Raw genomic sequence first — 12,020 nt, forward strand, 5'->3', positions numbered from 1 at the left:
ATTTTGTTTAATCTCTCGGGAGTAAAGTACCATTGTAGTAACATTTTAATCCCCGCTTCATAGTGGAAAACCAATTAAAAATTTGAAGAGGAATTTTATAGCTGCTGCCAATGTTTCGAGAAAGAAAGAAAGGAAAAAAAAAAGAAAGAAAGAAAAATAATTTATTTTGATAACCTGGCGCATTACTCTTTGAAGGAAAAGGCAACTGGCGTGAATTAGGCGTATAAATGTTAACCAGCGTGTATGTAATAGTGTTAATGGAACATACCAATATGAAGTAGCGACCTCCAGGGTCAGCTCTGGTAAAGATCGAAGTGAAGGCAACTTAGTTCTTAATGGCTATCAATACCCCCTGGACTTCTTACTGAAATGGGAATGCATAACGTTAGGAAAAAGGTGGTGACGTGTTCTCACCGCATCTCCTTGCAATAAGTGAGTTTTCCTGAATATATAAAATATCAGCATTGGATGCAGATGCTTCTTTCCAGATATAGGACCGTTTTTGAGGGCAATTGAGCCCCTTGGTATTTAAAGACAGAATTTTAAGCCCCATAATGGTGGAGAGAAGGCTGCTGTACACATAATGTAATACCTGAAACGCAATGTAATACGAAGATCACAGAAAACTAGCTGAACTAATTAAAACCAAAACACAAACACACACCAAAAGAAAAAGAAAGAAGAGAAAGAGGAAAGATTAGATTGGTTGAGTAATCGACCTCTTTTGGTATAGGGCGTGAGGATGAGAATAGTAGGTATAGTGTGGTATGCAGAGGAGGGTCGGCACCATACTAGGAGATGCTATGTCAGTTCCCAAGAGATGTATTCCATAACGCTCCCTTCTGCTCAGCGCTAGGTAGAGGAATAGCAACACAACAGCTGGAGTCCTCATATCAATACCAACCACGTACCAGAGTATGGCAATCAGTCCTCCAGTTTATTTTCAACATGGAGTATTCGGTCTTCTGCTCCTTGCACTCTGGCAGTGAGAGGATTAATCAAATCTGCTATGTCTGCGTGCAGGGAGGAATTCAGTGCCAAGAGGATATTCTTTAATGTGTCCTCCAACAGGGGTTTATCTGAGGTGGGGTAATCCTGGAAGGAGGCAGGTATAACAGTGTTGCTGCTTACACTGACCTGAGTTTTATCCCCTCTTCTCTCTCCCCATTCTCAGCCGTTGCTGGATGAGTGATGGAGGTTCCATCTGTCCGGGCGCCATTTTTGATCTTGTGAGCGGCGCCTGTGGGAGCTCTGACATCCTCCGGCGTCACAGGTAAGGAGGGAGGTGTGATATCCAATGGGATATGTGCACCGGAGGTCACTTGAGGAGACAGCGATCCCAATGCTTTGAGGGAGACAAGCTGCAGGGAGGTGCTGGCGGGACAATGCTCTGCAGAGCTCGGCACCATCTTTAGCGGGTCCCTTGTCAAAGTACTCATCCAGACTACTGCCTTTGGAGTCTAGGTAGCTGGCTCTACAAATTCCCCATAATGTCAGGGAGGGTATTGGGCATTGAAGACTAATGCTGAGAGTGGGTTTGCTACGGTAGCAGTCGCTTCAGTGCCGGAGCGCCTCTCTCATGCGACCATTTCTCTCAGCAGCCTAGCCACGCCCCCTCAATACTTTAAGGTATTGAAACCGAATCAAAATTTTGGTATCGAAACAACCCTACCGGAAGATGCACACTCCTCATCATAAATTAGGAGCATCCTCCTGCAGGTTGTGCGCCTAACGAGAAATATACGACAGCTCAGAGCAGTTGTAGATTTCAGTCTTAATTTATGCCAGTTTTCCAGCGTAAATGAAGATAAATTTGTCGCTGCCTCTTGCCACACAGCCTTTTAGAAAGGTGGCAAGGATGGCGAAAAAAGAGGATGTGACAATTTTTATTTTTTAACGTAGTTAAAATGTCACCTACAATTTTTTTTACTCCTTTTAGGGAATGATAAATCTCCTTAAGTTTTTATTTTAGGTCTAAGCCCATCTACTGGTTTAAAGGCTATGTACACATTTTTTCTCACTCATTTAACCCATAAAAGATGATGATGATAATAAATAGATAATGATAATAATAATAGATAAAAGATGATAGTAATAAAAAATAATAATCATCCTTACTATATTGAGAATAGTGGGGGGGGTTTTGGCCTTAGAAACCTGAAAACTAATTCACAGGCACAAAATAGGATTATAAAGAAACCAGCAATATTAGCTTTTTAAGCCTAAAAACATTCTCAATACGTTAAGGATATAGACTTATGGGTTAAATTTAGGAAAAAAAAAACCTGGAGGTCTCTGGCAGGATTCAAACCTGGGATTTCTATATATGAAAAACCACACACTTACCACTAAGCTATCGCATTACCGCAGAGAAGTATGTTTTTTCCGCCTATGCATACAAGTTAACGCATTACTGTTGTCTAATCATAGTGCTTATGAGCTTTCTGAGCAGACCTCAGTGAAGTGAAACTATAGTACAGGCATCCTCAAACTGCGGACCTCCAGCTGTTGTAAAACTTCAACTCCCACAATGCTGTCGAGCATGCTTGGAGTTGTAGTTTAGCAACAGCTGGTGGGCTGCAGTTTAAGGATGCCTGCTATAGTACATAGGAGTATGACATATGCAGGCTAGGACACGGGCTTCGATGGGCATTAAACGGTCACTTTAAGCTGACGCCAGTATTCTTTGATGGCCGCATATTTTATAGTTTATGATGGTTATTGCACTGATGGTTATTCATAATAACACTATCAAGAATGCTGACAATTCAAGTGATACTTTTGACACTATTGCTCTGAGTTATCAATTGCGTGATAGAAAGTAACAACTTTCTATCACGCAATTGATAACTCAGAGCAATAGTGTCAAAAGTATCACTTGAATTGTCAGCATTCTTGATAGTGTTATTATGAATTTTCACTTATATATTTATTATCTCGGTTTGATCTTCCTTTTATCATCATGAATTTTGCACTTTACATGGATTGTCTTTACTACTGACCAGTTATTTGGCTGGCCATAGGATAATCCATCTTTCTTGTTACACTATGGTCTAATCTATGGTATACACTATATATTCTTGATCATGTATTTTTCATTTGTATATATGGATTGTTTTTTAGCGGATAATTTATTGTTTAGATTATGGTTTAATCATGTAATTTATGTAATATATTACGGTACAATAATTTTATTGAGGTAAAAATTTTTTTATGTATGGTTATTAGATTTACCAATTTATCCCATGTTATGCAGTGATCGTCTAAAAAAAAAAACTAAGTCTATACCTCTGTCGATATCTATATTTAATTTATATATGTATTCTAATTTCTGGATGGTTTATATTTCTTATGTGCCAGACTCCCTATTGTTGGGACGGCTGTGCTGGGCATACTCCCTTTACTCTGGTATCCTGGTTACCAGATCAGCTGATGTAGCGCTCTGCCGTGGTGCGCTGTGCACCAGGTCACGTGGTGACCCCGTTATGTTTCCTAAGGAGGCAGGCTGGAACGGCTGGTGTGCGTTCCACCCCTCCTCCTGACTAGTGCAGCGTCTCCATTGCTGGCTCGGCATGCATCACCAGGTATGAAGCGCTCAGTGTTAGGCATCAGCTGTTGTGACTTTCACGTACGTCATATGCACCTGGGACTCATGGGAGATATAAATAGGGGCTTATGGCTACATGTCACTTACCTCCCAACAAAGCTGAGGCGAAACGCACCCCCCCCCCCCCCTTATAATCATGTCTTGTGGTATATATATATTGATTTTGATTTTCTGCTGGGCTCAGTTTACCCCCGATCATAGGGTTTTGTATTGCAACTTTTTGAGGGACTAATCTTCCCTCTTGTCTCCAGATTTAGCCTCTGCTCAACTTCTGTCTAGTGTATTTTATCATCTCTATAATTCTTTTTGGAGATTATACTTTATCAGATGGGACGCAGCTCTAGCTATATTTAGGTGATGATCAAATGTTCCATATTGAGTTACAGAAGCATTTTTAGTGTTGCTTTTTAGGGACAGAATTAATATATACTTTTGGTGGGTTGGGTGACAGCAGTATAGGCCAGTGGATTGCGGCATTTGCCTTTTCTGCTGGTTCTCTTCCAAGTAATTTTTATTTGTATATTATGGTAAGTTTACTATAATAAAATGAATTATATTTTTTGATTACTTTGGGCATTTTTTGTTGTAATTTGGTAATTAACATTGTAGGTTTATAGGACACAACTCTGCCCTCAGCATGCTGATGTCTAGTCCTGTCAATCAAGTGGAGGTAGGAGTGTGTGTGTGTGTGTGTGTGTGTGTGTGTGTGTGTGTGTGTGTGTGTGTGTGTGTGTGTGTGTGTGTGTGTGTGTGTGTGTGTGTGTGTGGTGCAGTAGGGCTGAAACGATTACTCGATTGAATTGAGTAATTCTAAAAAAAAAAAAAAAAAAAAAAAAAAAAAAAAAAAAAAAAATCCTCGATACCAATTCTTGCATCGAGGATTCGTTTATGTCAGGTGACCACGGATCGGTAGTGAAGTGCTTGCTATAAATCAACACTCCGTGGTCACCCGCCCCGCCCTGCGTCCTGACATGTTCAGGTCATAGTGCACGTGTGAGCGCGCACTATGACCCGACGCTGTGTGACGTAAGGACGATGGAGGAGCGCCCCTACAGGAAGGGTAAATGGAGGCACTGGGGGTACCGCAGCTGGAGACACTAGGGGGGCAGCTGATGGCGCTTTTTTTTTGGGGGGGGACGACAACTGATGAGTTTTCATAGTTTTTTGCAATTAGAGTACTCGATTAATCATTACATTAATCGAAATAATCTATAAAAATAGTTGATAGCTGCAGCCTTAGTGGGAGGACAGGTGGTATTACAAAGCAGTGCTCAAAGGATTTAGCCCTTCCTCCTGGTGCTTGAACTTCTCATAAGCATATTATTATACTCACTTATATTGTCCTGACATATTCCACAGCACTTTACAGACTATTGCATCAGGCTGTCCCCAAAGGCGCTCACAATCTTGCATATACAGTGGTGAAAATAAGTATTTGATACACTGGCGATTTTGCAAGTTTCCCCACCTACAAAGAAGGGAGAGGTCTGTAATGTTTTTTTATCGTTTGTACATTTCAACTGTGAGACAGAATCTCCAGATATTTCAGGTTTTGGGGCTGTCGCTGGGCTGCATCGAATTTCAGCTCCCTCCAAAGATTTTCGATTGGGTTCAGGTCTGGTGACTGGCTAGGCAAATCCAGGACTTTGAAATGCTTCTTACGGAGCCACTCCTACGTTTCCCTGGCTGTGTGATTCAGGTCATTGTCATGCTGGAAGACCCAGCCACAACTAGGGTTGGGCGATATACCAGTGTTCACAAAATACAGCGGTATTAAAAAACAGCAATATGACGATATCGCTATTTCCTAATTACCGCAGTATTTTCTGTCATCAAAGCAGTCATGTACGCTGACCGCTTCAAAAAAAGCGTCCGCGGCCACCCGCCCCTGCATCATTACATACCAACTGCTTCCCGCAGCGGCCGACCAGGCTCCTCCTCGCTTGCTCCCATGGTGTAGTCTCCGCCCGCTGACATCCAACGTCTTAATCAGATGACGCCCAGTGCAGTACAGGTGCAAGTGACAGGAAAGTCAGTCAGAACTTAGTCCCACTCCGTCCGACCCCCACAGAATTCACTTTGCCTGCGGAGACTATAAATCACAGCTGCCGGACGGGTAGCTATTAAAAGTGTAATGTCTCTGCCCATCAGATTACCCGAATTATATGTCTTCTGTCCGACCTTGGCCTACTCAATTAGGGCTGAAACGATTATTCGAATAACTCGATTAAATCGAGTCAAAAAATTCATCGATGCAGTTTCCCTGCATCGAGGAATCGTTTAGATCACGTGATCACGGAGCGGGAGTGAAATTAAGCGTCTCACTCACCGCTTCCGTGTCCTCCGGAGGCCAGAGAGGCAGGACTGAACCGGCCGGCACAGCTGAGGAGGAGGAGGGAGTCTCTCCCTCCCCACTGTGCACGGCTGCCGCTGAAGACCAATGAGGACAGAGTAGGAGGAGGAGGGGAGGGACTGTGGCCACTGCGCTACCAATGACTGTGCCGGCCATATCCCACAGGGTCCCCCTCCCCCCCCCATCATTGGTGGCAGTGTCAGTTCCGATCGGAGCCCCAGCAGTGTAATGCTGGGGCTCCGATTGGTTACCATGGCAGCCAGGACGCTACTGAAGCCCTGGCTGCCATGGTATGTTAGTGAGCAGAGAGCAGCGCATTATACTCACGTGCGCTGTGGCCGGCGGTCGCTCCTTCTCATAGGTCTGTGCGGCGCATTGCTAATGCTGTAAGCATTAGCAATCCGCCGCACAGACAGAAGAAGGAGCGACCGGCGGCCACAGCGCACGGGAGTATAATGCGCTGCTCTCTGCTCACTAACATACCATGGCAGCCAGGGCTTCAGTAGCGTGACTCCTGGCTGCCATGGTAACCGATCGGAGCCCCAGCATTACACTGCTGGGGCTCCGATCGGAACTGACACTGCCACCAATGATGGGGGGGAGGAGGGGGACCCTGTGGCCACTGCCACCAATGATTAATACTGGGGGGGGAGGGGGGGAGGCAGATCAGAGGCTGGGGGGAGGGGGGGAGGCAGATCAGAGGCTGGGGGGAGGGGGGGAGGCAGATCAGAGGCTGGGGGGAGGGGGGGAGGCAGATCAGAGGCTGGGGGGAGGGGGGGAGGCAGATCAGAGGCTGGGGGGAGGGGGGGAGGCAGATCAGAGGCTGGGGGGAGGGGGGGAGGCAGATCAGAGGCTGGGGGGAGGGGGGGAGGCAGATCAGAGGCTGGGGGGAGGGGGGGAGGCAGATCAGAGGCTGGGGGGGAGGGGGGGAGGCAGATCAGAGGCTGGGGGGAGGGGGGGAGGCAGATCAGAGGCTGGGGGGAGGGGGGGAGGCAGATCAGAGGCTGGGGGGAGGGGGGGAGGCAGATCAGAGGCTGGGGGAGGGGGAGGCAGATCAGAGGCTGGGGGAGGGGGGAGGCAGATCAGAGGCTGGGGGAGGGGGGAGGCAGATCAGAGGCTGGGGGAGGGGGGGAGGCAGATCAGAGGCTGGGGGGGGAGGCAGATCAGAGGCTGGGGGGGAGGCAGATCAGAGGCTGGGGGGGAGGCAGATCAGAGGCTGGGGGGGAGGCAGATCAGAGGCTGGGGGGGAGGCAGATCAGAGGCTGGGGGGGAGGCAGATCAGAGGCTGGGGGGGAGGCAGATCAGAGGCTGGGGGGGAGGCAGATCAGAGGCTGGGGGGGAGGCAGATCAGAGGCTGGGGGGGAGGCAGATCAGAGGCTGGGGGGGAGGCAGATCAGAGGCTGGGGGGGAGGCAGATCAGAGGCTGGGGGGGGAGCCAGATCAGAGGCTGGGGGGGGAGCCAGATCAGAGGCTGGGGGGGGAGCCAGATCAGAGGCTGGGGGGGGAGCCAGATCAGAGGCTGGGGGGGGAGGCAGATCAGAGGCTGGGGGGGGAGGCAGATCAGAGGCTGGGGGCAAGCAGATCAGAGGCTGGGGGCAAGCAGATCAGAGGCTGGGGGGAGGCAGAGGGAGAGAGAGAGTGGTTAATGGAGGCTGCAAGCACCACCTTGGCATGTATAAAGTTATTGGTTTAGAGAGGGGTTAATGATGGCACCTCCAAGGTGCTTTCATTAACCTCTTCAAACCAATAACTTTATACATGCCTAATGCCAAGGTGCTTCCATTAACCCCTCCAAACCCAATGGGCATGTATAAAGTTATTGGTTTGGAGGGGTTAATGGAAGCACCTTGGCATTAGGCATGTATAAAGTTATTAACCCCTTCAAACCAATAACTTTATACATACCTAATTACGTACGTTATTTTAAGTAGCTTTTTCTTATTAGATTACTCGATGAATCGAGAAATATAAATCGATAGAATACTCGATTACAAAAATATTCGTTTACTGCAGCCCTATACTCAATCCTTCATGCCTGCAAATAGCTGCATGCTCCGCAATACACATTGAAATAACAACCAGCGGGCAGCCAGGGAACAAGCCATCATGAGTCCCTCCCTCCCCATGACATGACCAACAAGAAAGAATTACTGACCCCCATATAGTATAACTTCTTGTGTTTTTTCTTTTACATGGGTGTTATCGCGATTTATATAGTTATCGCGATAAATTTCTTATTATCGTTATCTGAATATTTTTTATATCGCCCAACCCTAGCCACAACCCATCTTCAATGCTCTTACTGAGGGAAGGAGGTTGTTAACCTCACGATACAGACCCCATCCATGCTCCCTTCAATACGGTGCAATCGTAGTGTCCCCTTTGCAGAAAAAAACCCCCATGCTTCACGGTTGGAACTGTGATTTTGGGGTTGTACTCATCATTCTTCCTTGGCTAGTGGAGAGGATACCAAAAAGTTTTATCTTTGTCTCATCTGACCACATGACCTTCTCCTGTGCCTCTTCTGGATCATCCAAATGGTTATTGGCGAACTTCAATAGAGCCTTGATATGTGCTGGCATGAGCACGGGGACCTAACGGAATTCTATGATGGTATGCACAACTGAATGCCTTTAAGAAGCATTCCGGTTTGCATTCAGTCATCAGAAGTCTATGGGCCGCATAACTGATCAATCTGGTTTCTGCGTACGGTCATAGAATACCATTATGCACCGTGGTATCGGAATAGTAATAAAACCTAAACGCAGAACTCAAATTTGTAAAACACAAGTTCGCTCATCCCTAGATACATGTACACTGTACAGTTTTTGCTTCTGAAGGTGATTTCCTGCACACCATTATGCAGATCCCACGTTTTTATTGTCTCAGTGTATCGGCAAGGACCTACAGCACCAGAAGTAACATCACGACGGAGGTCCCACCTCCCCACATCTGATGTCATCACCCAGGAACTGGAGGTAGAGTATCATAGTGTTGCTCTGGTTAATATATCCTCTTCACATTAAACCCCCTAGGCCGCCGGAGGAAAGAGCTTCCTCGGGGCTACAGCACCTGCAGATTTCCAGGCACAGGCCACATCACAAAGGTGGAGAGCCACTCTCAACAGATCTGACCTCAGCCCGTTAAGAGATTTGAAGCAAACCACGGAACACCACAGAGCTATTAGAACCTCACTGGTCTTCCAGCCTTTAACAAAATCATGGAGGTCTGCCTCCTATGGACAAGCTAAAACAGAGTTCAGTGTCTAAACTCAGCTCGGTGTCTACAGGAGGAGGAGTTGACCAGTCTAGTGTCGCCTCCCAAGAGCGGCAGATATACCCATCATCTTCTGTGTTCCTCAATCACACAAGTGAAAAAAAAATGCTTGTTGGTCTAAACTGCAGCACACTGCCCTATGAGAACAGACAATGTGCAGCCAACAAAGGAAAACTGTATGGGGACAAACATATTCCTCATGATTCATCCCCATGCTAAAGAGCTGTATATTAACAAAAAAGGTAACAGGCCGAAAATATAGCAGTTTGAAAAGGACCAAGAATATAACGGTTAGGGCTCGTCCACACGAACGTGTGAAGCCTATGCTGTTGACCGTATATTGCGGTCTGCAATGCACAGGCACCTTCCGTCGGGCAGGCGCATGGGGATCGCAGATCAATTCACTTGAATGGGTCTGCGATCCCTCAGTTTCGCAAAAAGATAGAGCATGTTCTATGTTTTTGCGGTGCAAAAGCACAGAACGGGAGCCCAGAAAGCACTCCGTAGTGTTCTGCATCTCCGTATTTGCGGACCCATTGAGATGAATGGTTCCGCATCTGATGCAGAATGACAACAGAACAGTGCCAGTGTATTGCAGATCCGCAAATGCGGTCCACAATACGGGAACGGGACACCGACGGTCATGTGAATGAGCCCTTATAGTGAGTAAAAGATCTGTCAAGTCACGGTTACAAGCTGGAAGACTATAGCAAGTTATATTACCATTTATCTACTTTTTAGGTACCAAAAGAGTCTTGTCCAAATAATGCGAACGCCATGCCACCACATGATGAACTACGTGCTATTCACCTACTGCTTCTGACTTCTCTGCATCTCTTTATAACTTATCGTGTACAGAACATGCACATATATAGGAGTCCGTGTTCTGAATACAATTCAGGAAAAAAATGCAGCAACACTGTCTATGCCAAGCATTACTGACCACAATATCTACTCACTCCATAACCTCAAGCTTCTCCTTTTTCTTTTCCTCTTTTAGGCGAAGTTTTTCAGCTTTTTCCTGGTTCTCCTTTTCTTTTTTCTCTTTACGCTCTTTTGCTTTCAACTCCTTCTCTTCTTCCTTCTTTTTCTTGGCTTCCTCCTTAGCTTTCTCCTTAGCAAGCTTTACCTCCTCTTTAACTCTGATTTGTTGTTCTTTTTCAGCTTGCAGCTTTCGTTTCCTTTCTTGCTGTTCTTTGCTCTAAAGAAATCAAATAAAATATTTTCTAAAATAGAATTTCTCTGCTTTTAAGACAGATAGTGATACCTCACAAAATAGTTATAAACATTCACCATGTCTACTTTATGTTGGCATTTTATTTTCAGGGCCTTAACACCTTCCTGCAATATCACGTACATGTACGTGGGGGAAAATGGTTCCTTACCGCATCCCCACGTGCATGTACGTGATCGGGTTTCACTGTCAGCGCATGGAGCGATGCGCTGACAGTTCAGTGAAGCCGGTTGGGGTTGCTAGGCAACCAGTGATGCCGGCGGGAACAGAATCAGAGTGCTGACCTGCCTGTGATTGGTCCATTACTGCAGAGACCAGGATAGGAGGTGGGGAAGGGGTTAGGGAGGAACTATGTGTTTCTTATCTAATCATCCCAATTCCTGCCAGAGAAGCAATCAGAGAAGGAGATAGTGTGAAACGCTTCAGTATAGTATTACTTACCAGAGAGAATGAACCCATTGTGTGCACCAAAAAGCTGCTTCTGTGCCCCAATCAGCGACACAAATCAGTTCTGTGCCCCAATCAGCGACACAAATCAGTTCTGTGCCCCAATCAGCGACACAAATCAGTTCTGTGCCCCAATCAGCCTGTCATCAGTTCTGTGCCCCAATCAGCCTGTCATCAGTTCTGTGCCCCATCAGCCTGTCATCAGTTCTGTGCCCCATCAGCCTGTCATCAGTTCTGTGCCCCATCAGCCTGTCATCAGTTCTGTGCCCATCAGCCTGTCATCAGTTCTGTGCCTCATCAGCCTGTCATCAGTTCTGTGCCTCATCAGCCTGTCATCAGTTCTGTGCCTCATCAGCCTGTCATCAGTTCTGTGCCTCATCAGCCTGTCATCAGTTCTGTGCCTCATCAGCCTGTCATCAGTTCTGTGCCTCATCAGCCTGTCATCAGTTCTGTGCCTCATCAGCCTGTCATCAGTTCTGTGCCTCATCAGCCTGTCATCAGTTCTGTGCCTCATCAGCCTGTCATCAGTTCTGTGCCTCATCAGCCTGTCATCAGTTCTGTGCCTCATCAGCCTGTCATCAGTTCTGTGCCTCATCAGCCTGTCATCAGTTCTGTGCCTCATCAGCCTGTCATCAGTTCTGTGCCTCATCAGCCTGTCATCAGTTCTGTGCCTCATCAGCCTGTCATCAGTTCTGTGCCTCATCAGCCTGTCATCAGTTCTGTGCCTCATCAGCCTGTCATCAGTTCTGTGCCTCATCAGCCTGTCATCAGTTCTGTGCCTCATCAGCCTGTCATCAGTTCTGTGCCTCATCAGCCTGTCATCAGTTCTGTGCCTCATCAGCCTGTCATCAGTTCTGTGCCTCATCAGCCTGTCATCAGTTCTGTGCCTCATCAGCCTGTCATCAGTTCTGTGCCTCATCAGCCTGTCATCAGTTCTGTGCCTCATCAGCCTGTCATCAGTTCTGTGCCTCATCAGCCTGTCATCAGTTCTGTGCCTCATCAGCCTGTCATCAGTTCTGTGCCTCATCAGCCTGTCATCAGTTCTGTGCCTCATCAGCCTGTCATCAGTTCTGTGCCTCATCAGCCTGTCATCAGTTCTGTGC

The 12,020-nt window shown here is 46.8% G+C and overlaps 1 protein-coding gene across 1 annotated transcript in view; it reads right to left on the reverse strand.

The window, feature by feature from the left end:
- Window positions 1–12,020, reverse strand: part of CHAF1A (chromatin assembly factor 1 subunit A) — a 251,216-nt gene that overhangs the window by 178,387 nt on the left and 60,809 nt on the right. Inside the window, exon 4 of the mRNA XM_044306655.1 lies at window positions 10,196–10,437. Coding sequence (XP_044162590.1) covers window positions 10,196–10,437 — 242 coding nt within the window. The remainder of the gene's footprint in view (window positions 1–10,195; window positions 10,438–12,020) is intronic.

Source organism: Bufo gargarizans, chromosome 1, assembly GCF_014858855.1.
Source record: "Bufo gargarizans isolate SCDJY-AF-19 chromosome 1, ASM1485885v1, whole genome shotgun sequence".
Lineage (NCBI taxonomy): Eukaryota > Metazoa > Chordata > Amphibia > Anura > Bufonidae > Bufo > Bufo gargarizans.